The 23231-nt window shown below is 61.8% G+C and overlaps 9 protein-coding genes across 9 annotated transcripts; 4 read left to right on the top strand and 5 right to left on the bottom strand.

Moving 5' to 3' along the window:
* Positions 1-51: 51 nt before the first annotated feature.
* Positions 52-2627, bottom strand: RHTO_02350 (amino acid transmembrane transporter; the record flags this gene model as incomplete). Its single annotated transcript, XM_016416027.1, has 12 exons — positions 52-159; positions 237-395; positions 455-652; positions 712-1169; positions 1229-1360; positions 1424-1478; positions 1551-1836; positions 1897-1963; positions 2039-2096; positions 2159-2186; positions 2273-2332; positions 2395-2627. 12 exons carry the CDS (start codon positions 2625-2627, stop codon positions 52-54), a joined length of 1842 nt encoding a protein of 613 aa, XP_016271855.1.
* Positions 2628-4109: 1482 nt separating this feature from the next.
* Positions 4110-6688, top strand: RHTO_02351 (mitogen-activated protein kinase kinase; the record flags this gene model as incomplete). The annotated part of the gene is made up of 7 exons (XM_016416028.1): positions 4110-4703; positions 4786-5255; positions 5420-5609; positions 5696-5966; positions 6027-6151; positions 6230-6502; positions 6572-6688. The coding sequence occupies 7 exons, from the start codon at positions 4110-4112 to the stop codon at positions 6686-6688; spliced, it is 2040 nt and encodes a 679-aa protein (XP_016271856.1).
* Positions 6689-7296: 608 nt separating this feature from the next.
* Positions 7297-8818, top strand: RHTO_02352 (aminoacylase 1-like protein 2; the record flags this gene model as incomplete). The annotated part of the gene is made up of 4 exons (XM_016416029.1): positions 7297-7387; positions 7439-8089; positions 8147-8488; positions 8547-8818. The coding sequence occupies 4 exons, from the start codon at positions 7297-7299 to the stop codon at positions 8816-8818; spliced, it is 1356 nt and encodes a 451-aa protein (XP_016271857.1).
* A 102-nt stretch (positions 8819-8920) lies between these two features.
* On the bottom strand, positions 8921-10928 carry RHTO_02353 (C6 transcription factor; the record flags this gene model as incomplete). Its single annotated transcript, XM_016416030.1, has 4 exons — positions 8921-9249; positions 9315-9655; positions 9712-10576; positions 10628-10928. 4 exons carry the CDS (start codon positions 10926-10928, stop codon positions 8921-8923), a joined length of 1836 nt encoding a protein of 611 aa, XP_016271858.1.
* Positions 10929-11268: 340 nt separating this feature from the next.
* RHTO_02354 (MFS transporter, allantoate permease) lies at positions 11269-13416 on the bottom strand (the record flags this gene model as incomplete). The annotated part of the gene is made up of 10 exons (XM_016416031.1): positions 11269-11299; positions 11414-11669; positions 11732-11805; positions 11863-12099; positions 12166-12535; positions 12588-12679; positions 12738-12890; positions 12949-13017; positions 13074-13149; positions 13254-13416. The coding sequence occupies 10 exons, from the start codon at positions 13414-13416 to the stop codon at positions 11269-11271; spliced, it is 1521 nt and encodes a 506-aa protein (XP_016271859.1).
* Positions 13417-14090: 674 nt separating this feature from the next.
* RHTO_02355 (MFS transporter, allantoate permease) lies at positions 14091-16270 on the bottom strand (the record flags this gene model as incomplete). The annotated part of the gene is made up of 10 exons (XM_016416032.1): positions 14091-14121; positions 14236-14491; positions 14562-14635; positions 14695-14931; positions 14998-15367; positions 15421-15512; positions 15569-15721; positions 15779-15847; positions 15904-15979; positions 16108-16270. 10 exons carry the CDS (start codon positions 16268-16270, stop codon positions 14091-14093), a joined length of 1521 nt encoding a protein of 506 aa, XP_016271860.1.
* Positions 16271-16626: 356 nt separating this feature from the next.
* Positions 16627-18250, top strand: RHTO_02356 (amidohydrolase 3; the record flags this gene model as incomplete). The annotated part of the gene is made up of 3 exons (XM_016416033.1): positions 16627-16774; positions 16827-17922; positions 17983-18250. The coding sequence occupies 3 exons, from the start codon at positions 16627-16629 to the stop codon at positions 18248-18250; spliced, it is 1512 nt and encodes a 503-aa protein (XP_016271861.1).
* A 349-nt stretch (positions 18251-18599) lies between these two features.
* Positions 18600-20101, bottom strand: RHTO_02357 (aminoacylase 1-like protein 2; the record flags this gene model as incomplete). The annotated part of the gene is made up of 3 exons (XM_016416034.1): positions 18600-18862; positions 18944-19936; positions 19993-20101. 3 exons carry the CDS (start codon positions 20099-20101, stop codon positions 18600-18602), a joined length of 1365 nt encoding a protein of 454 aa, XP_016271862.1.
* Positions 20102-20453: 352 nt separating this feature from the next.
* On the top strand, positions 20454-23089 carry RHTO_02358 (ornithine-oxo-acid transaminase; the record flags this gene model as incomplete). Its single annotated transcript, XM_016416035.1, has 12 exons — positions 20454-20617; positions 20963-21023; positions 21107-21141; positions 21203-21332; positions 21439-21593; positions 21679-21885; positions 22008-22098; positions 22155-22331; positions 22417-22650; positions 22741-22787; positions 22848-22938; positions 23024-23089. 12 exons carry the CDS (start codon positions 20454-20456, stop codon positions 23087-23089), a joined length of 1458 nt encoding a protein of 485 aa, XP_016271863.1.
* Between the last annotated feature and the right edge of the window lie 142 nt (positions 23090-23231).

The following is a 23231-nucleotide window of genomic DNA, read 5'->3' on the forward strand; positions in this document are numbered from 1 at the left end:
AACAGCTCGTACTCCGTTCTTAGAGTCTATCGCCCGTCTACCCCGCCACGCTCAGTACGTGAACAACATCCGGAACAACCGGATGTGCCAAGGCGCGTTCTTCCTCTCCCTCCTCCACGCATTCATCTCCTCCGCCGTGTAGAAAGTCTTGCGACCGGTCTGCCTCCACGCACAGCCATCATCAGCGCACCACAAAGGAAGGGAAGGGGGGAAGAAGGGAGGGAGGGGAAACGCACGTCAATGTCTATCTCGCTTGCTCGGAGGGGCCAAGTCCGGTTGATTGCGTAGCCGGTGATGAGGAAGAAGAGAAAGACTGGGGCGGCGAGGTAGGAGAGGAAGAAGTCTTGGACGCGGTCGGCGGGGTTCGAGGCGGGTCCGCCGAGCGGCCAGAGGGCCTGTTTCGTCGTTCTTCGTCAGCTGCAGCCCACCATCTCAAGAGCGGGCGGGAGCGTACAATGTAGAACTGCGCAACAAACACCAACACGATCACCAGCAAACCAAAGTACGAGCCGTACTCTCCCGCCGCCGCCCGGAAGGGGAGTTCGTCGACATGGTGACCCTGGACTTTCCATGCCCTCCGGAAACGGATGTGGCAGATGCAGATTGCGCCCCAGCCGAAGAGGGTTGAGAGGCCGGTAAGGGCTTTGAGCCACTGCGCGCGAAAGAGGGGCGTGAGTCTCGCTTCGAAAGGGGAAGAGGGAAAGGACGCACGTTGAAGACCGTCTCGCCGCTCGAGCTGCAGTTGACGTAGGCGATCGGACCGCAAGCGAGGACGAAGAGAGTCGCGTAGAGCGGTCGTCCAGACTTGTCGACGTACGCAAGTTGGCGCGGCAAGAACCCGGTCTCGGCGAGCGCGCAGATGATCCTCGACCCAGCGTAACACGACGCCAATCCGACGCTCATGACCGAGATGCAGATCGTGACGTTGATGAGGTGGTCGAGTCCGTGCAATCCCGCTCGCTCGACCATGATGACGAAAGGCGAAGCGCCGGCGTCGCTTCCTCCTCCGAGGAGACGAGGGTTGTCGTAAGGCAGGTTGAGGCCGATGATCAAGAGGGTGCAGACGTAGATGACGGTGACTCGCCAAAAGGTCGACTTTATCGCGCTGGGGAGGGAGCGGCGCGGGTCTTTCGTCTCGGTCGCGGCGAGTCCAACGAGTTCCGTGCCGGCTGCCGAGCCCACACCGTCAATGCTTTCTCATCGCGATGAGGAGGGAGCAGGGACGCACCGAACGAGAAAGCAGCCGTAACGAACACCGCCGCAACTCCATGAAACCCGTCCGCGAGCGGTCCAGGGTCGCGCCAGTACCGTCCACCGACGTAGGTCGAGTACTCGTTCTTGCCGCCGCCGCAGTTGAGGACTGTGTGAGGGGAGAAGTGTGAATTGGAGAAAAGAGAAGGAGGGGAGGAGGAAAGGAGCGCACCGATGCCGATCACGATGAAGACAACGACGACGCCGAGCTTGAGGAGAGAGGCCCACTGCGCAAGAGCGAGCGAAGAGCGTCAACGAAAGACTCGAGGAAGGGCAGGAAGGCGAGGAGGGAGACTCACAAACTCTTCCTCGGCGTACCCAAGCGTCCCAAACACGTTCAAAATGATAATCGCGACATAGAAGACCGTGATCCACACCGCCACGGGTACCTTTGCCGCGGCCTCCCAATACTGCACGGCGATCGCAGCGGCCGTGAGTTCGAGCGGGAGGACGACGCACCACAGCGCTGCGTAGTTGTAGGAGACTGCGGCGCCGAAGGAGCGGTCGACGAAGCGCACGGCGAGGACGCTCCAGCCTCCAGAGACGGGGAAGACGATGGCGAGTTCGCCGAGGGCTTGGGTGATGCTGCGCGCCCGAGGAGAGGATGAGCGGTCTCGGCGGTTTGAGGTGTACGAAGCGACGCACTTGAGCAGCATTACTCCTACGATGACCCACGCGATTAGAACACCAAGCGGTCCAGCCTGCTTGAGCGCTACAAACCACGAGAACTCCTCCGTCAGCCTCTCGTCCTCCTCTTCCATCCTCCGCCGAGATGTAGAGGACGCACCTTGGCCCGACGCAATGAACAACCCCGTTCCGATTGAGCCCCCGACCGCGATCATTTGCTGCACGCCGGAAGAGGTCAGCTCGAAGGAGCGGAGACGGAGGAACGGAGGACGGGACGGACAAGGTGTCGCGGTTTCATTCGCTGCTGGCTGTTCGACGCGACGAGTACCAGTTCCGCATCGTTAGCTTCGTCGCGAGGAGAGGAGAGGAGAAGAAAGGGAAGAGCGAGACGGACAGCATCGGGTTCTCCACGGGCTTCAGCGGGTCGACATGTCCTCCAACCGCTTCCAGTCCCCTATCCACACACACGCATCAGCTCCCTCCTCGAATAGAGGAGAGGGGAGAAAGGTTACGCACGCAGTAGCCCCCGGCGCCCTCTTGAAGCTCTCCCAATTCACACCAAGTCGAGTAGCCCAACTCTCCTTGCTCGGGTCATACCATTCCTGCTCCTGTGGTGGTTCGTCTCCTCCTCCTCCTCCTTGGGGTTTCTCGCTGGGAGAGGCGGAAGAGGGACGAGGAGCGTTCGAGGCTGCGAGGGAGGGAGAGAGCGAGGGGTGGATCTCCACTGTTGGGGATTTGGGAGCGTCCATCTTTGTTCGTGGGCGTGCTCGAGTGTGTGTTGGTGCGAGAGGCGAAAGGAGAGGCGGTGCGGAGGTGAGAGGGAGGTGAGGCGATGAGGTAGGTCGTCGGGTTCGTTGCTGGCTGGGCGGAGGAGGCGATGGCGACGGGCGACAAGCTCGGTCCCGGATCCGAAGCCAACGCAGCAAGCTCAAGCAGTAGGATCAGTCCCTCGAGACCAGCAAGCGTCGACCCGAGCGAGCGCGAGGACGCAAAAGAAAACGAGCTCCGTTGGCTGCTGGCTGGGCGAGCAAAGTCATCAGCCCGACCCCGCTCCCTCGCATCCCATCCCCGCCTGCAGCCCCGCACGAGCAGGATGATCCGTTGTGCGGAGGACCACCTCGACGGGGTGCCGTTCCACCCAGGACCTCTCGTTCCCCTTGGCGCGCGAAGACTCGCCGACGGACCGCATCAAGCCAAGTCGCCTCTGCAGTCCCACGAGCGCTCGAAGGACGGCCAGCCGGCTCTAGCGAGGGTGGGCGCGGGCGTATTGCGAGCTGGGCTGAGGGCAGGGGCGGGATCGAGGAAAAGCTTGGAGAGGGGGACCGACGTGGAGCGAAGAGAGGCGCGGGTAAGTTGGGCCTAGGGGGTAAGCTTGGATCACTCGGTGTGCTGAGGTTGTGAGAGTCGCTTTTGACGATGCTGTTGAGCTGCAACAAGGCGGCGTGCACGCGTAAGAGCGAGTGAGCGAGCGAGTCCGGGTGACGAGGAGGTTCGAGTTTCGCAACGTCCACCAGTGGACGCCTGGCTGTGTCCGTTGACCACGTTGCATCTATCGCAGCCTCTGCACGACGACGCCGTGCGCGCAACGAGCGGATGAGGCGAAGTCGAGCGACGGAGCGAGATAAGCGAGTTGTCGGGGGGCGGTTGCGCGGTCGCAAAGCGATGGGGCGGCGTGCTGGTCGGGCCAGCAGCTCATCGTCGACGCTAGCCGTGCTCTGCACGTCCTCTCAGTCCAGCAGGAGCGAGCGAACGACGAGGAAGTGCAGGGCGAGGAGGTGGGGCTCGTTCAGTCCTTCCGTCGCAGGCAAGTCCTCGGTGCTTTGTCAGCGATGTGAGCGATTCGAGCGAGATTGGTCCAGTTCATCGTCGGCGGGCGCTGGTCGACGCGGCATCGAAGGCACAGAGCGACAGACAAGCTCGGGAGCAGACGACGGCGAGCACACGGGAGCTTCTTGCCATCGTACACTCGACGCGCACTGACGGCCAGCGAGAGAGCCGACGACAAGACGCTCGCCCCCGTCGCATGTCATCGTCGTCGTTGCGCTCTTTCCTCTCCCTCGTCGTCGTCCTCGCTCTCGCTCTCACTCTCGTCCGCCCACTCGTCAACACCGAGCACACCCGCATCCTCGCACTCGCACCCACCCAAACTCACGAGCACTCGCACCCCGGCTGCGGCTCCGGCGGAGAACCCCCTCGAAGTCGACGCCTCACCACTCGGCACACGCACAAGTATGGCCGCTAACGAGGGCACAGCACCCGTCGAGCGCGACTTTCAGCAACTCTCGCTCGACCAGCAGCAGCGGCGACCAGCGGGAACTGGGGAGCGAGGAACGGGTGATGAGGATGCGTCACCTCGTCTCGACCCGAGCGGGCGGGGAGGGGCGCCCTTGACAGAGCCTCCTGCCAATGGAGGAGCTGTTGGAACGGCAGAAGGACAGGCAGGGGTCGACCAGCCCACGGCGGTGTTGACCGAGGAGGCAGTCGGCAAGCTCTCGTCTCGCTCGCCCATCAACGGCGGGACGAGCGACGACGGAGCAAAGGGTGGTTCGACTTCGACAGACGGGTCGACCATCTCGACCCTCTCGTCGCTCGGATCTACGAGCTCCACCTCGTCGCTCTCGCCGACTCCCGCGCCAGGTCCCTCGACCACCACAACCCGCTCTCCACCCCCGTTGCACCCGCGCGCTTCCGCACCAGCAATCGCAGGTCCGACCAGTCCTCCTCCAGCCGCCAACGCAGGCGGTGTGCGGAAAGTAGGAGGAGCGCCGGGCAGACAAGGCGGTCCGTTGCGGATGCCGCCCAGTCTCGCCGCAAAGATGGCTGCAGTGCGTTTCGCCCGCTTTTCTCCTCTCTCGCTCGCTTGGAGAGAAGAGCTGACTTCTGTGGAAAACGGATCTTTCGGCGCAGATGACCTCCCGCTCCTCGACTCCCTCCTCCTCACCCGCCGGCACCCCCTCCCCCACCTCGTCCTCCCAACACCCCCTCCGCACTCCCTCAGGCTCCACCCCCTCTCCCGCTCTCGCTCCGCGTCCCCCTCCCCGTCCTCCAGCCACCCACGCCCCCTCAGCGCCCGCAGGGCGTATAGGCGCTGCGGGCCCACTCGCAGGTGGAGGGGTGAGGCCCGTCGGAGGAATGGCGGCGAGACGGAAAGGACCTGGAGCGGGATTGACGCTCAGTCAGATGGGTCTCAGCGCGAATGCGGCAGGAGGAGGAGGAGGTGGAGCGGGGAAGGGAGGAGTCGCGATGAGGTTGCCGCCTGGATCGGGGGACGATGGAGAGGCGCAGAGGAAACCGGGTAGTCCGTCTCAGAGCCGAATGGGACAGGCGGGAGGAGAAGCGATGGGAGGGACGCCGTTTTCCAACTTTAGGAAGATTGTGTGCGTGCGAGCGTCTTCTCGTTCACTCTCTCGGTTGGGCTGGGCGGGGTTGTGCTGAGCGAGCGGACGTGCATGGCGCTTCTGCTTGTCGGCTAATTACTGGCCCAGTTGACCGGACCTTGCCGCACCGTCGCTGACTCTCTCTCGCCCTTTCTCACGCGCAGCGACCCCTCTGGCCGCCTCAACTTTGCCTCGAAAGCGATCCTGCATGCCGACGGCGTCGACTTTTCCTCTGGCGCCTCGTTCAAAGTCAAGATGGACGACTTCGAGTTGTTCGAGGAGTTGGGCAAGGGGAATTACGGGACCGTGCAGAAGGTCGTGCATAAGCCGACGGGGGTGACGATGGCGCTCAAGGTGCGTTGTCGAACGAACGTTTTGGTTGACTGCGTCTCCGCCGAGAAGGCGCGGGGCTGATCCACTTGGTGTACGACCACTCGCAGGAGATCCGCCTCGAGTTGGACGACTCGAAGCTCAAGACGATCATCACCGAGCTCGACATCCTCCACCGCGCGACCTCGCCCTACATCATCGATTTCTACGGCGCCTTCTTCATCGAGTCCTGCGTGTACTACTGCATGGAGTTCATGGACGGCGGGTCGCTCGACTACCTTGCTGGGACGGATATCCCCGAGGATGTGTTGGCCAAGGTCACGAGGTGTATGGTTGAGGGACTCAAGTTCCTCAAGGACGAGCTGAAGATCATGCATCGAGGTGCGGGCGCTTCCTTTTCCGCTTCCTCTGAGCTCGCGCTGATGGGGCATGCTCGCGCAGACGTCAAGCCGACGAACGTCTTGCTCAACATGAAGGGCTACGTCAAGCTGTGCGACTTTGGCGTCTCGGGCCAACTCGACCGCAGTCTCGCCAAGACCAACATCGGCTGCCAGTCGTACATGGCCGTGCGTCGCGCTCCCTTTACCCGTTTTCTCGTGACATAGGATTTAGCTGATGCTACTGTGAGCCGCCCCGCCCCGCAGCCCGAACGAATCAAAGGCGAGAGTCAAGGCGCGACGACCTCGTACACCGCCTCGTCCGACGTCTGGTCCCTCGGCCTCAGCATCATCGAGACCGCAATGGGCCACTACCCCTACCCGCCCGAGACGTACTCGAACGTGTTTGCGCAACTGACGGCGATCGTGCATGGAGATCCGCCGACGTTGCCGGACCAGTATTCCGACTTGGCAAAGGACTTTGTGGCAGAGTGTTTGAGGAAACAGGCGCATACGAGGCCGAATTACAAACAGTTGCTCGTGCGTTTCGCTTCCCTTTCAGTCACGATTCGAGCGGGAAGCTGACGAGTTGTGAATGTGTGCGGACAGGCCCACCCCTGGCTCGAGTCGGTCAAGGACAAGGATGTCGACGTTGCTGGCTGGGTCGCGCGCGCGCACGAGTACCGCAAGACGCACCCAAAGATCCAGGCGCCGGCGCTCGCGTGATCAGCCCCGCTCGCCTCCTCGACCATCGCCTTCCTCCTCGCTCGACATCATCGTCTCGACTACCTGCACATCTCTCCGACACTCTTTGCATTCCGGTTTCGTTCCAGGCGGGTTCCTCAGCGGTTTGTCCTTCTTCATCCGTTCTCCCTCTTCGCATTGTTTCCCTCTTTTCTTCCCCGCACATCACATATACACTTGCACACGGGCTTGGCACTGCAAACATGGATTTGCCAGTCTCCACTCGGTCGTCTCTGCGGGAGAACAATCACCTCTGGCGAGCGGCGGGACTTGCCTTTGCCTCTCCTCGTCGTGCTCTTGCCTTTCCCTCCCTCCCTCTCCTTGCTCTCTCATGGGGTTCGGCCGACTGCTCCGTCCGTCCGTCTGACCGACTTGGCTTGCCTTTCGCTCGCCTCGCAAGCTGCGCTGCCGGAAGAACCACTTTCCGCCGCACTTCCGCCTCCTCCGCACTTCGTCACTTCGCCGACCTGCCGCTCACGCCGAGTCTTTGCTGCCCGTCTCACTCGCTCTAAGTCGACTCTCTGCTGCTCGCACGTCCACCCGCAACCCCTGCGACGCCCACCTCCCTTCACTTGTCCCCGCTCCTCAAGATGGCCCCCACACCCGCCGACCTGCGCAAAGCGATCAACGAAGCTATCCAAGCCGCCCGCGACGACTTGCGCAAAGTCTCCCTGTCTATCCGTGCGTGCTGCGCATCTCGAACCAGGCGGAGGCTGACTTGCGTCCTCGTAGATGAGAAGCCGGAACTCGCTTGGGACGAACACCATGCGCACGACGTCCTGACCGAGTACATGGAGCGCCAGAGCGGCTTTGTCGTCACCAAGCACGCCTACGACCTCCCGACAGCCTGGACCGCCGTCTTCACCTCCTCCGCCTCGAGCAAGGAGGGCGAAAAGGTGCCCGTCGTCGGTTTCAACAGCGAGATGGACGCCTTGAAAGGTATCGGCCATGCATGCGGACACAACCTCATTGCCATCGCAGGCTGCGCAGCCGCCATCGGTGTCGCTCGCACACTCGAGCACTTCCAGCTTCCCGGCAAGGTCGTCCTCATTGGCACGCCAGCGGAGGAACAAGGCGGAGGAAAGGCGGCCTTGCTCGACCGAGGAGCGTACGACGAGTTCGAAGCGTGCTTGATGCTTCACCCCGGAACGAGCGGCGGAGGCAAGCACGGCGCAGGGAACATGACCTCCGCTGCGTTGATCGCGATGGAGGTCACGTACAATGGTGCGCCGGCTCATGCGGGAGGGGCACCTGAGAAGGGGAGGAACGCACTCGATGCGGCGGTGCTGGCGTACCAGGGTATCAGCGTCTTGCGGCAGCAGCTTCCGAAGGACGCCAAGGTTCACGGCGTCTTCTCCGGCGAGGACAAGTGGTCGCCCAACGGTGCGTTCGCATTTTATCTACCGCCTCACCACTCTCGCTGATATCGCAAGATCGCAGTCATCCCGGACGAGGCCAAGCTCCTGTACGGAGTCCGCTCGACGACCCTCACCTCGCTCGCCGAAGTCGTCCCTCGCGTGCTCCGCTGCTTTGCAGGCGGCGCCCTCTCCTCCAACACCTCTTACTCGATCAAGCGCGGCCATCTCTATCACGAAGTCCGCCCCGCGAAAGGCTTGTCGGACGCTTTCAAGGACTTTGTCGAGGCGGAGTATGGCGACGACTACCGCTTCCTCGAGCGTGTGGAGACGGGCGCATCGACCGACTTTGGCAACGTCTGCTTCAAGTGCCCTTCGCTGCACCCGATGTTCTTCCTTCCCGACGCAACGCCCGAAGAACACCCTCGTGAGTTCTCTCAATCGCTTCTTCGCCTTGCTTCCGGCTCATCTAGTCGCGTTCGCAGACTCGGCTTCGTACACGAAGGCAGCAGCAGAAGAGTCCGCCCACGAAGCCGCCATCCGCGCCGCCTCGGCTCTCTCCTACGCCGGCCTGCAAGTCCTCCTCGACCCCTCGCTCCGCAAGCGGATGTGGGCAGAGTGGGAGGAGGACATGAAAGTCGCGCAGGGGGACAAGGCGCTCGCTGTGCTTGACAAGGTCTTGCCTGCGTCGAAGGAGGGCGAGGGAGGGAAGCCAGGGAGCTTCTGCGCTTTTGACAAGTGTGCATGCGGTCATTAGGCGATGTAGCTCAAGGCGGATCTACAAAGGCGTTCTACGAGCCAGTCGGCGATCGCGCGGAACAGCTGCAAGAGAGAGGACCTGCGATACAAACGACCGCTTCTACTGCCCTGTTCCCTGCAAGTACCCCGGGTGGCCCCACAGCTCGTGCATCTCGTTCAGCATGTACTGCCACTCGCCCTGCTGAGGTCCGTCTGCGGCGAAGGCGGTATCTGCGCCGGCGAAGAAGATGGAGTAGTCGGCGGCGGAGGACGTTGCGGGCGCCGGAAGGTGCGGAGTGTCAAAAGAGGCGGAAGTGTTGGGTAGCGACGGCGGGTTTGCTGAAGGAGGAGGAGGAGGGAGGGTAGCCGGGAGGAGCGGGGCGGAGGAAGGCGTTGCGCTGAGGGTCGAGTCGAGGTAAGCTGGCGACGGCAGGTCGGGAGGGCTTAGGTCTGCGAGGGAGCGAGAGTGAGCTTTCAAACATAGAAGAGGATACGGGAGACACTCGACTGCTCACCGAGTACCCGCATGATCAGCTCAAAATTCGCCCGTGCGGCTGTCGCCGCTGTCCATCTCGTCTCGAGCTTGCCGAGGAGCCACATCAAGATGCTCAAGGCGTCCTCCGTCTCCTGCCGCACCATCTCGCCACGCCAATGCGACTGTAGGACGACGTTGCCTGCCGCGACGACGCGAGCGAGAACCGGCCAAGCACAGTTGATGTAACGCGTAGTTTCGAAGATGTGCTGATAGTGTCGGATAAGGGTGACCGCGGCGCGTGAAAGGAGAGGAAGGGAGGAGTGGCCGAGGAGAGGATCGCTGGCACAAGGGGCTCGAAGGAGGAGTCGCTGGAATTGATAACTGCGCGACGAGGAAGATCAGCGCGATGCTCGGGAAGCAAAGCCAAGTGCGCATACTGCGTGGTAGCGAATGATGACGACATGTTCGTGCTGTCGCCGGTTTGCGTGCCAAAGTCGCGGAGGAAGGCGAAGAGGTGCGCTTCGTGACCGAGAACGAAGGTCGGGTCGCACAGCTTTGTCCGGTGAGCGTGCGCGTCCTTGAGGTAGTCGTGCTCGAGGCAGACAAGGCGGACCATCGCCGGCGTGAAGATGCCTTCGGAGCGGAGGACGGAGGTGAAGATCTCGCGGTCGAAGATGCGAAGGAAGGGCTTCTCGCCCGTCAAGCCGGCGTAGAAGGTGTCGGTGAAGAGGACGTAGAATGAGAGGGATGTCGCATGCGTCTCGGGTGGATATGCCGAAGCCGCTGCCGTCGAGTGTAAGCCCAGCTCGCCTGCGCAGTAGACCATCTTCGAGATGAGATGTCGCGTTGCGCTGACCGTCGTCGAGGACATGGCGTACAGCTGTAGTACGACCAGTGCTTGTAGCGCCGTAAGCGTCGTCGGCACCTCCAGCAAAGCCATTCCGTGGCGGTAGAAAACAATGTCGAGGCGGTTTGCGCCCGGAGCAAAGGGGACTGGGCCGTCCTTGGGCGCAGCAGGCTGTTGTGCATAGGTCGCTTGACGGAAGAAGCCGAGGGCGAAGATGGCGTAGAGCAAGGCGAGCTGGTCTGGCGTGAGGGTTGCGGGCAGAGTTCTATGTCGACGGATGAGCTCGTTGAGGCGAGTGGGAGAGAGGAAGCCGAAGAAGATGAGAATGTCGCGGAAGAAAGTGTCGCAAAGAGAGTCGATCTCGTCGTTCGTAAGGGGCAGAAAGGCTGGCATAGGCGAGTCGAGCGAGAGGGCAGGATGTGTCTCGACGTCCGGGAGTGCAAGAGAGATCGAGGCTGTGCTCGGATCGTCAGTAAAAGTACACCGGAGCGTCTGAAAGCACTTACTGCCTGTAGCCTCCCTGTACCGCGCCTCGAGATCCTCCTCAATCGACCGCATCCCGACTGTCCTCAACTCGTCAGCCGCCGCATTCGACACGCCCGGGAGTGGTCGATGCGTTCGAGGTTGTCGCGACGGCCTCGCTTTGCTTCTGTACGTACAGTCGGCGAGCCCTGCGAGCCGACAAGCGGAACACCCGTCCGCGTCACCGCTACAGCGAGTCCGGCGCACCCTGCACGACTCGCATGCCTTCGAGATACGTTTTGCAGGTGCAGCAGACGTGCTAGCCTGCGAGCGGTTGGCCGGCATGGCTGTGCCCTGTGTTTGAGCAGATTGCGAGCGAGAAAGTGATGAAGCTGAGGCGGAAGCGCTGCCGGCGTGGGGCGAGCTTTGCGATGCCGGTGGGAGCCGAGGAAGCTGTCGAATGCGCTGCGCGAAGCGGACGGAGTCCCAGCAGCGCGTAGCGGATGGGAGACGAAGAAAGAGCAGGTTTGCGAGGAGAAGGGTACCCCAGAGACTTGTTATGAGTGCGGGCGTGAGCGCTTTGCATTGATACAACCACTAGACAGCTCAAAACCGACGCTGACAACCTCGATATACAGGCAGAGTACAGAAAGCGGGGGTGAGGCGACTTCGAGGATGCGGGCGGTCAGGAAACATAGCGAAACGCGACGTTCTCGCTGTACAGAGCAATTGAGAGTGTCAGTGCAATTCTCGGAACGTCAGCAACCCTGAGAATGGAGAAAGAGCCAGCAGCGGGAGTCATGGAAGGAGGAGAAGGAAGAAGAACGCACAGGTCCGTCTCGTCCAGGAATTCGACGTTCTCGCGAGCCACATAGTCCGGCGACGACATGATCTCGTCGCGCTTACGGTTCCTCCGCGCCGTGATGAACCAGATGAGGGCGAGGTCGACGATGCAGAAGCAAATCAAGGCGACCGACGTCGCGAGGGCGGGGGCGTACCGAGGCGCGTCTTTCGACCTAAAGGTCTGCGGTCCGATCAGATTGCCACAGGCGTATGCAACGAAAAACGCCGCGAGGACGGTAGACTCTGCGGAAGCGAAAAAGGTCAGGCGGTCCTGGACAAACGTCGCTCGAGGACAAGCCACGCACTCTTTGTGGATCCTGCAACGTTGCTTCCGACAAGCGAGAATACCACGATGAAGCCGGCGACGAAAACGTTGCACCTGCGACAACAAGCCGTTAGACTCCGCTTGGGAAGAGGGGCACGGACCGGGACTGACAGGTAGTACCCGATCAATCGACCGACTTTGTAGTGCGTCGGCAGCTGCCAGATGAGCAGCATGCCGAGCATGCCGACGAGAAGCGCGCAGATGCCGCACAGGCAGCGCTTCTTGAAGCGATCGCCGAGCCAAAGGAACAGCAGGACGGCGACGACGACGGTCGCTCCGCCTGGCGCGCCAAAAAGGAGCGAGTCGAGAGTGTTGAAACCAAAGCTCGAGATAAGGATGTTGAAGAAGCTGCAGGAGTGGGGAATGGAAATCAGTGATTGCGCAGAAAGGATGAGAAGGACGACTCAGGCTCACGAAGTGATGCCGCCATTAATGACCATGTTGGCGGCTGCAAACAGGCAGTAAAGCCACGTAAGCGGGTCGAGGAGCGCCTCGCGGACCTGATACCACTTGTACTTCTTGTTGCCGATGCCGCTGTTGTTCGACCGGATGCGCTCGATGGCGAGGACGCGTTCGTGCTCGGTGAGAAAGCGTGCATTGAGAGGCGAGTCGGGGAGGAAGATGAGAAGGAGGACGCCGAGGGCCATCGTGATGCCGCCGAGGAAGAGGAAGAGGACTTTCCAGCCGGGGATGCTGAAGTCGCCCGCCATATCGTGCTTGGCGAAGCCCCAGGCGATCAAGGCGCCGAAAATCTGAGCAAGAGCGTTGCAGCTGAACCAGATTCCTAGAAGCGGGAAGTCAGCGGCGGTTGCAAGAAGGACTCGCTGAGAACGCACCGGTTCGCGTCCCTTGCTCGTTCTTCTTGTACCACTGCGACGTGACGAGACTGAATGCCGGCGAAACGCACGACTCGAGCAAGCCGAGGAAGCTGGAGATCCAAAAGGGTAAGCAGCTGAGGATCCGACAGAGGAGGGAAGGGGACGGACAAGCGAACGGCCATGAGTCCTTGGAAGTTCTTCGTTGCTGCAGTGCACGCAAGCACACCACCCCACAGAATGACGTTGATCGACGTCCATTTGGCGAGCGGGAGGCGCTGAAGTGCGTAGTTCGTCGGCCATTCGCCGACGAGGAAGGCGAGGCTGCGACGGAGGCTGTCAGTTTTGCTGTCTCTGACGTTCAAGACATCCTCGTACGCACTAGAAGATACTTGACAGCCACGAGTACTGTCCGAGCGTGAGATGGTTCTCCTTGCGGATGCCCATGATGCTGAACGCGGGCAAAGTCAGCCTCGGACGCTCGCGGTGAGTCGGAGGCTCGCTCACCTCGCGTAGGACAGCGATACCTTGTCTAGGAATTGTATCATGTAGACAAAGCACATGAGCGGCAAGATATTCAGGTCTGCAAGGAGAAGAGAGTCAGCGGGGAGGAGAGCGAGACGAGCTTGGCTTCGTGCGTTGTCCGACCGCCTGCAAACGCACGCGTGCACAGCTGAAGAGACGCACCTATCTTGCGCACGAGGCGGCGAGCCTCGGCGGGATCGAGCTCCTTGCCAGCAACGGCGGCCGTTGCCAACGCAGCGGCGTCGACGCCTTCAACCGACGTGATCACCACGTGCTTCTGGCCGTCCTGGTCCTTCTCGATGTCGACGTCGTGCTGAGGTGCCATGTCGTGCGCGCGATAAGCCGGCGGTGTGGAGAACGAGAGAGGGAAAGGAAAGCGAAGCGGGGAGGAGGAGCAGCCAACGCGCAATCTTTGCGAGCGGGAGGACTGCCATTTGCGCGTAGATAGAAGCGAGCGGGGAGCGTGGAGGATAGATGAACTGCCGGAGAAACAGCGAAGCCTGGGACGGTCAGGTAAAGGCAAGCTGAAGAGGAAGAAGCGGGGGACGCGGGCGCTTGAACGTCCCGCGGTGACGGCCGCCAGCTCGGCCGCACGTCGGCACAACTCTTTTCGCCGCAAGCTGATCGTCCGCATCGCCTGCGCTCTGCGAACCCCTTCCTTAAGAAGGTCACAACGAGCACGAGGGGTTTCGTAGCGAGGCTGCTCCCCTGCACGGCGTATCGAGGCGATGCGTATGCTTTAAGTAGGCGTGTGTTGATGCGTCGAGATGGTCCGGCAAATGCGGAGGTCGAGAAGCGGGGCGAGTCGCGCTCAAAAGGCAAAGTCGAGCGGACGAAGGGTTTGTCGCGGGTGAAAGAAGGGCCGCACAGTCGTGTGAGCGCGTGCAAGCACGCAGAGACAGGATGGAGCCCCAGCGAAACACAGCGCTTATTACAGCCCGATAGCGTACAGACGGGAGGGTGACCGGGAGAGGAGGACGGCGAGGAAGGCGGAGGTGCTCAGCAGACGTAGCGGAAGGCGACGTTCTCCCTGTGCACAATCAAAGCAAGCCAGTCAGCGTGCGAGTATGTGGCAGGGAGGAAGAGGAGCGGGGCGGGGCGAATGCACGGAGAGGATTGAGGTGAGCGTTGATGAGCAACTCGCCTGTCGGTCTTGTCGAGGAACTCGATGTTCTCCTGCTTGACATAGTCCGGCGCTGACATGATCCTGTCCCTCCGCCGGTTCTCGCGCGCGTTGAGGAACCAGATGAGGCCGAGGTCGAGGATTCCGAACGAGATGACGGCGGCGGCTGTGGCGAGTGCAGGAGCGTACCGCGGCGCGTCCTTCGCCCTCCAAGTCTGGGGTCCGCACAGGTTGCCGACACTGTAGAAAATCATGAAGAGCGCCAGCACAGTCGACTCTGCGCGAGGAGGAAGGGTTAGCGAGAGGCGTGCCGCGGGGCGCGGGCTGTGAAGGAATAAGCAGCGTACTCTTCGTCGATCCAGCAATGTTGGAGCCGATCAACGACAGCACAACGATGAATCCGACCGAAGCGATGCCGGAGCTGCGGAGAGACGAAGAGATCAGCGGCGGGTCTCCCCCTTCAAAGCCGGCCAGGCTCACATGTAGTAGCCGATCAGTCGTCCGACCTTGTAGTGGAAGGGCAACAGCCAGATGAGGAGAACGCCGACGAGCCCGATTGTGAGGGGAATCATGCCGCAAAGGCAGCGCATCTTGATGCGGTCGCCGAGCCAGAGGAAAAAGAGGACGGCGATGACGACGACCGCTCCGCCGGGAGCGCCGTACAGGAGAGAGTCGAGCACGTTAAAGCCGAGGCTCGAAATGAGGATGCTGAAGAATCTGCGGGACCGAGGAAGGGGTCAAAGAAGGGCGGGACGGCGGAAACGGCCTGAGACGAGGACGCACGAGGTGATGCCGCCATTCAGAGTGTTGATTGCGCCGGCGTAGAGGCAGTAGAGCCAGGTGAGCGGGTCGAGGAGCGCCTCGCGGACCTGGTACCACTTGTACTTCTTGTTACCGATGCCGCTGTTGTTTGATCGGATGCGTTCGACGGCGAGGACGCGCTCTTCCTTGGAGAGGAAGCGAGCGTTGAGCGGCGAGTCGGGGAGGAAGATGAGAAGGAGGACGCCGAGGGCCATCGTGATGCCGCCGAGGAAGAGGAAGAGGACTTTCCAGCCGGGAATGCCGAAGTCGCCCGCCATGTCGTGCTTAGCGAAGCCCCAAGCGAGGACGGCGCCGAAAATTTGAGCGAGGGCGTTCATGCTGAACCAGATGCCTGCAAGAGCGAGACTTAGCGACGAATCGAAGGAGAAGCTTCGCGAGACGCACCCGTTCGAGTGCCTTGCTCGTGCTTCTTGTACCATTGACTGGTGATCAAGGAGAATGCAGGCGTAACGCACGACTCGAGGAGGCCGAGGAAGCTGCGGGTGCGAAAGACTTAGCAGCGAAAGACAGCAGCGGGAGAGGGAGGGCTCACAAGCGAACGGCCATCAAACCGGAGAAGTCCTTGGTCGCAGCAGTGCAAGCAAGGACAGCACCCCACAGGATGACGTTGATTGAGGTCCACTTGGCGAGGGGAAGGCGCTGGAGAGCGTAGTTGGTCGGCCATTCACCGACGAGGAAGGCGAGGCTGCCGGCAACTCGTCAGTTTCGCGATCAGCGGTGGTCGAGGCGGTCTCTCACGCACTTAAAGATACTCGACAACCACGAGTACTGTCCGAGGGTGAGGTGGTTGTCCTTGCGAATGCCCATGATGCTGGACAAGGGACCAGTCAGCCTCGAACGCTTGCGCGAGAGGGGGGGATCGCTCACCTCGCATACGACAAGCTCGTCTTGTCGAGGAACTGGATTAGGTAAACCAGACACATGAGTGGCAGGATGTTCAGGTCTTGTGAAGCGGAGGAGGAGACAGGTCAGCGAGGAGAAGGAGGGGGCGGAGACATCGCAATTTGCTCCGTCCCGACATTCACTTCGTCCATCGCCGCCTTTTCAGATGGTAGATTGACCGGAACTCACCAATCTTGCGAACGAGGCGACGAGCCTTTGCCGGGTCGATAGCTTGTCCTGCGACGGCCGCTGTCGCCAAGGCAGCTGCATCGACTCCTTGTACCGAGGTAATGATCACGTCCTTCTGCCCGTCCTGGTCCTTCTCGATGTCGGACCCGCGCTCGGAAGACATGTGTGCGGAGTATCAGCGGGTCGAGGGGCGTGAGGCGATGAGGAGGAGAGAAGAGCGAGGACGGCGGAGGGACGGGCGGGGCATGGTCGTGCGGGACCGTGTGGGGTCGCTGGAGCGATAGCAGCACAGAACGATCAGCCAGCGCGAGTGGAGTATGCGTGAGCAGCCACTTCCACTCCCTCATCCGCCCTACATCCGTCCACCGTCCCGTTCCTCTTCCGCACTCGCTCGGGCGGCTGAAGGGCACGCCCGAAAGCCGAACTGCGGCACAACTTGGCGCCCGAAACGAAACCGACGAACGCTGGTCGTGTCGTCTCCTCGCGCGCACCTCCTCGTCCCGGGAAACATCGCTCGCCATGACTACGCTCTTTACGAACGCTCGCTTGGTTGGTCTGCGAAACGAGACGTACTCGGTGCTCGTCCGTGACGGAGCGGTCGCTTCAATTGAGGCAACCGGTTCTGCCCCTCCTCCTCACTCAGCTGCGAAAGTTCACGACCTGGCGGGTGCGTCCTCCCATTCTCGCCTGTAAGGGTCTCGCTGAACGATTTGGAACAGGCTCCTTCCTCGCTCCGTCACTCATCGATGCGCATACGCACTTCCCGACATGGGCGATGGCGTCGAAGCGGATCGACCTGTACACGGCCAAATCCGCCGCCGAAGTCCTCGACCGCGTCCGCGCATGGCTTCCCGAGCAGCCAGACGATGGACTCTTCGTCGTCGGCCAGCGCATGCGCGTTGGCGAGTGGCCGGACGTTGCCGATATGAACCGCCTCGCGCTCGACTCCGTCGAACCCGTTCGCCCGCTCGTCCTCTTCTTCGCCGGCTTCCACTCGCTCTGCGCCAACTCTGCTGCCCTCAAGCGCATTGGTTTCGAGCCGGAAGGTCACAGCGGCGTTCTTGAGGAAGCGGAGTGCTTCCGAGCATGGACACGGATCGGCGAGATTCCGCCTGCAGTCCTCGACGTCGCCGTGGACCTCGCTGCTCGCAACGCCGCTGCGATGGGCATCACCGAGATCCTCGACCTCGAGATGGACTTCAACATCGACCACTGGACGCGGCGGGTGCAGAAGGGTACCGATGTCCTTCGCGTGCGGTGCGGCCTCTACGAGCAGCACCTCCCTTCCGCGATTGCCGCCGGCTACAAGACGGGCGACGTTATCTCCGACACGCAAGGTCTGGTCACCGTCGGTCCTCACAAGATCATCACAGACGGATCCCTCGGCTCGCGAACGGCTTGCTGCCACGACCCTTACCCCAACGAGCCGGAGAACTTTGGTCACTTCGAGTACGAGCCGAAGACGCTCAAGTCGATGATGGAGAAGGCCATCGAGGCGGGCTTCGCGCTCGCCGTCCATGCGATCGGCGACAAAGCGAACCAGCTCACCCTCCAGACTTTCGCCTCGCTCTCGAAGCCCGCCCTGCCCGGCTCGAGCATCGAGCACGCCCAACTCCTCACCTTCTCCGACATCCCGCTGTTCACCGAACTCGGCCTCGTCGCGTCGATCCAGCCGGCGCACATGGTCGACGACCGGGAACTGTGCAGCCAGTTCTGGCCAGGTCGCGAACACCGCGCTTACGCCTTCAAGACCCTCGCGGACGCCGGCGTCACCCTCAAGCTCGGGTCGGACGCGCCTGTCGCAAAGGTAGATCCGTGAGTGTTCCTCGGCTTCTTCCTCGAGCCTCTTCAGTTCTTGACGACCTTCCTTTCCAGCTGGGACGCCCTCGCCGTGGCCATCTTCCGCACCGCAGCTGGCGAGGAGGACCTCCCCTCGTCCGCCTGGCACCCAGAACAGTGCCTCACTCCGTCGGAAGCCTGGCGCGCCGTCACGTCGAACGGCAAGATCTCACTCGAGGTGGGCGACCGTGCGGACTTGGTGGTGCTGCCGAAGGACCCGCTCACGGCGAATGCGAAGGAGTTGAGGAGTATGCAGGTCAAGGGGACGATGTTGGGAGGGAGGTGGACACATTTTGCGATGTAAGGGACGCGGAACTGCGGGTGTCGGCGGGTGTTGAAACACGGACTATTCTTATTGCTCTTCCGAGCAGGAGACTTGCGTATGAGGCGACTCGCAAGCGATTCGGACGAGCGCAGACCTTGAAGACTTTGCTTCCTCTCGGGCTTCTCCGCTTTTTCGTCGTTTTCTCCGAGTGACTGTCGAGCCAGATCATGATACAGCAGTCACAGCGACAAGACCGAGACGTCGGAATTCGAAGATTGCGGTGACGGCTGAGTGTCCTTCGCAACTGGCCTCCTCGACTCGCTTCTCGCAACAAGGACTACCTCAGGACGACAAACTCCCTGTACATTCCCAGCCGACATATCTCCGCCTACTTCTCGCACCCACAAACGCAATAATCGCAGAACCTCCCCTCCCTCACCTCCTTGCCCGCAGGCCCAACCTCAACACTCGGCACCAACCTCTCAATAACGCTCACCGCCTTCTCGCCCTGCGCGAGATGCATGTCCTCTTCCCAGTCGCGGCGGATTTGGGCGCGGAAGGAGGGGGAGGTGAGGACTCGCAGGCCGGAGGAGGCGAGTGCTGAGGCCGCGCGGAGGGTCGCGGTATGGGCTGAGGGAGTCGCGACTGCTGCTGTGTAGGAGTCTGAGTCTGAAGCGCACGGACGACGAGGGTTAGCGGGAGGCGGGAAGCAGGAGGAGGGACGAAACGCACGAGGGTGTTCGTCTCCCGCTGCGTCGGGGAGGTAGAACATCGGGTGCAACGACGGGCAGCGGTAAGAGACGTTCCCAAAGTCCGTAGAGCCGCCCGTCGGACAATCTTCGGGCACCTCGTATCCCTCCTCTCCGTACTCCTTCTCCGCAAAGTCCTTGAACGCCTGCGCGAGTCCAGGTGAAGGCCTAACGTCAAGGTAGAGGATTTCGCTCGTGAGGGTGTAGGTGCAGTTTGCTGCGAGTGCGGCGCCGGCAAAGCAGCGGAGGACGCGGGGGATAAGCGGTGCGAGGTCGGAGGCGGAGGGGGAGCGAATCCCGTAGAGGAGCTTCGCTTCGCCCGGGATGACGTTGGCCGACCAGTTCTCGCATCCGGAGATGATGCCGTGTAGCTTCGCGTCCTTCGGGAGCTGTTGGCGGAGGGCAGAGACGTTCTGATACGCGAGGACGGCGGCATCGAGTGCGTTCCTGCCCTTCTCCGGCGCTCCGCCTGCGTGCGCCGACGCACCGTGGTACGTGACCGTCAATCCGGCGACGCAGGACGAGGTCATGATCCCCGCTCCATGTTTGCCTCCTCCGCCCGGTCCAGGATGAACCATCAAGCACGCATCGAACTCGTCATACGCTCCGCGCTGGATGAAAACCGCCTTGCCTCCTCCTGCTTCTTCCGCAGGCGTACCGAGGAGGACGACTTTTCCGGGTAGCTGGAAACGCTCGAGTGTGCGGGCGACACCGATGGCGGCTGCGCAGCCTGCGATGGCGATCAAGTTGTGCCCGCAGGCGTGGCCGATACCTTTCAATGCGTCCATCTCGCTGTTGAAGCCCACGACGGGGAGCTTGTCGTCGTTCGAAGGTGCGGACGAGGTGAAGACGGCGGTCCAGGCTGTCGGGAGGTCGTAGGCGTGCTTGGTGACGACGAAGCCGCGCTGGCGGGACATGTACTCGGTCAGGACGTCGTGTGCATGGTGTTCGTTCCAGGCGAGCTCGGGATGCGAGTCTGTTGCGAGGGACTTTGTGAGCGAGATTGAGGAAGACGAGGAGAGATGGCCGCACGGATGGAGAGGGAGACTTCGCGCAGCTCAGCATCGACAGTATCGATAGCTTCGCGAATAGCAGCGTTCAAATCGTCCTGAGACGGTGTAGGAAGCTTGGCGTGAGGCATCGAGGACGAGTGAGCGGGTCAAGTGAGCGGTCAAGCCAGATAGGTGAGCGATGCCCACGCTGCTCCAGGTTATTGTGGGGACCATGTTCCTCCATTCTGCCACTGGCCTCGAGGATATCAAGCGGGCGAGGCGAGCCAGATCCGTACATCCAGGCGGGATCCGCTCGAGGGTGGCAGGGTGAGCGTGGGTGTGTTCGGCAACGGTTGCGTCGGCAGTCGTAGGACGTAGTCAACAGCAGACAGCGGTGGACAGGATCGTGCCAGTAGTTTGACGAAGGGGAGAAGCGAGCGAGTTGACCAAGTCCGGGATTGGCTTCGACCAGCACCAGCACCACCACCAAGCAGCGCAGCCATGGCCACCGTCACCTCTGCAGTCCGCTCATCCATCAACCAGGCATTCGAGTCGCTCGGGCTCAACGGCACGACGCCGTCCAAGGCATCCCCCGCCAGCAACGGGACCGTCAAGGTGTCGAGCGCAGAGGCCATCGCGCTCGAGCACGAGTACAGCGCACACAAGTGAGTCCCCGTCGCACTGCTCGCGCTGCTCGACTGTGCGCCCCATCCTGCGCTGCCGCTCGACGACGAGGTGAAGGACTTGGCGGAGAGCTTCGGCTCGTGCTCACGAGGTCGCGCGACGGGGTGGACGACAAGCGAGGAGTGCTGGGGACACACAAGCAGCCTGCTACACCCTGCTGCTGGCTTCTGAGGCGCATCCGAGCGGGCGCAACGGCTCTCGAGGCGGGGTTCAGGGTTCGTGCAAGCGGGGTCCCGGGTTCGAAGGAGGGAAGCGCGATACGGGCATCGTTGGACTGGCTGGCGGCGCAGAACTGTCGTACTGATGCTTGTGGTCACGCCCTGCAGCTACCACCCTTTGCCCGTCGTCTTCGAGCGCGCCGAGGGCGCTCTCGTCTGGGATCCCGAGGTGCGTCTCGACAATCCGCTTGGCTCGGTGAACTGTTGCTTGAGGGGGATGGTACGCTGATGTAGTTGCGCGTGATCGCACAGGGCAATGAGTACCTCGACTGCCTCTCCGCCTACTCGTGCGTGCCCTCCTTCTCTCCTCCCGCTTCCGTTCTCACCAACGCTCCTGCTCGCCCGCAGCGCCGTCAACCAAGGCCACTGCCACCCTCACATCGTCAAGGCACTCACGGAGCAGGCGCAGAAGCTCACGCTCAGCTCAAGGGCGTTCCACACTTCGAGTCTTGGACGTTTCACCAAGTACCTGACCGAGGTGCGTTCAGCGCTTCGCCGCTCCTCCTGCGCTCTCCTGCTTCGGACACCGAACGGATGAGCGCTGCTTTGAGCCATGCTGGGAGTGCTGACGCTGCTCGTCGCAGCTCACCGGCTTCGAGATGGCCCTCATGATGAACACGGGCGCCGAGGCCGTCGAGACGGCGATCAAGGTCGCGCGCAAGTGGGCCTACAAGGTCAAGGGTGTCGAGAAGGACAAGGCGATCGTCCTCTCGGCGGAGAACAACTTTCACGGCCGGACGTGCGTTTCGAGCTTCGCTTTCGTGTCGTTTCTTCCTGTCGATAGGAGATGAAGACTGACTGTACGGCGTCGTCCAACCGCACAGCATCGGCATCATCTCGATGTCCACCGACCCGGAAGCAACCAACGACTTTGGCCCGTTCGTTCCCCTGATCGGCCCGCACTGCCCGTACACCAAGGGTGACGAGGGTCGCATCCCTTACAACGATGTTGCGGCGCTCGAGAGGGTGTTGGACAAGCATGGGAAGGACGTCGCGGCGTTCTTGGTTGAGCCGATTCAGGGAGAGGCCGGGTGAGTCTTGGTAGCTGCTCGTGCTCGGCGAAGAGCTTCGTTTCCTCCGAGCGATGAAGTCGAAGTTCTGCTCGCCACGCGATGCGACTGAACGAGTGCTGATACGCTCGTGCTTCTCGCAGCATCGTGGTCCCGGACGACGACTACCTCGAGAAGGTCCAGGCGCTGTGCAAGAAGCACAACGTCCTCCTGATCTGCGACGAAGTCCAAACCGTGCGTCTCTCCCTCCCTCCTCTCTCTCCTCTCGCTAACGCTCGCCACGCACGCAGGGTCTCGCACGAACGGGCAAGCTCCTCTGCTTCCAGCACAACCCGCGCGTCAAGCCCGACATGGTCCTCCTCGGCAAGGCGCTCTCGGGTGGTGTCTACCCCGTCTCGGCGGTCTTGTCGCGCAAGGAAGTGCTGTTGACGATCAAGCCGGGAGAGCATGGGTCGACGTACGGTGGTGTGCGTCTGCGCTTCCTCTCCCTCTCTCGCTGGTCGAGCTTCATCGAACAGGCGCTGATCTCTAGTGAGGTTATTGCCCGCACAGAACCCCCTCGCATGCGCGGTCGCCAAAGCCGCCCTCGAAGTGATCGTCTCGGAAGACCTCTGCGCTCGCGCCCAACGGCTCGGCGAGAAGATGCGTGCTGGGTTGCGCGACTTGATGGGCGTTGGGCCGGAGGGCGGGTGGATCAAGGAAGTCCGTGGAAAGGGACTGTTGAATGCGATTGTGATTGATCAGGCGAAGAGCAAGAAGGGGAGGTCGGCGTGGGATTTGTGCTTGGTGAGTGCGCGCGAGGTTGGGCTTGTTGGTCTTGCGGAGGAGTTGCTCGAGCGCAGGCTGACTGACTTTGCTCCACCTCGACACTCGCAGGTCATGAAGTCGAAGGGTGTCCTCGCCAAGCCTACCCACGTCAACATGTGCGTTCCCCGTTCTCTTCAAGTCTCCAACGCACTGACCGACGCTCTCACTCGCCACAGCATCCGCCTCGCGCCGCCCCTCGTCATCACGGATGAGCAGCTCGACACGATCCTCGCGCGCATCAAGGAGTCGCTCGCCGTTCTCGAGGAGGTGCGTTCGCGTCACTGGATCGCTCGTCAGCTCTTGCACTGTACAAGGCTGGATGCTGACTCGTTGAACGTCTGGTCGGTCGCAGCTCGACACGATCCCGGGCGCGGACGAGGACCACAAGGCGGCTGACGAGCCCAGCATCGACCTGTGAAGGCGCCCAAGTATTTCAGACAAGCATTCTACGCTATTGTAGCTCCCCTACCGAAGTTGGTATCGTACGGTGCAAACGCAGTTCGAGTTGTTCCTCCTGCTCGAAGAGAGGGCGTATCCTGCCGACGGTTGCTCGGCCCGAT

The sequence above is a fragment of the Rhodotorula toruloides genome, assembly GCF_000320785.1.
Source record: "Rhodotorula toruloides NP11 unplaced genomic scaffold Scaffold18, whole genome shotgun sequence".
NCBI classification, from domain to species: domain Eukaryota; kingdom Fungi; phylum Basidiomycota; class Microbotryomycetes; order Sporidiobolales; family Sporidiobolaceae; genus Rhodotorula; species Rhodotorula toruloides.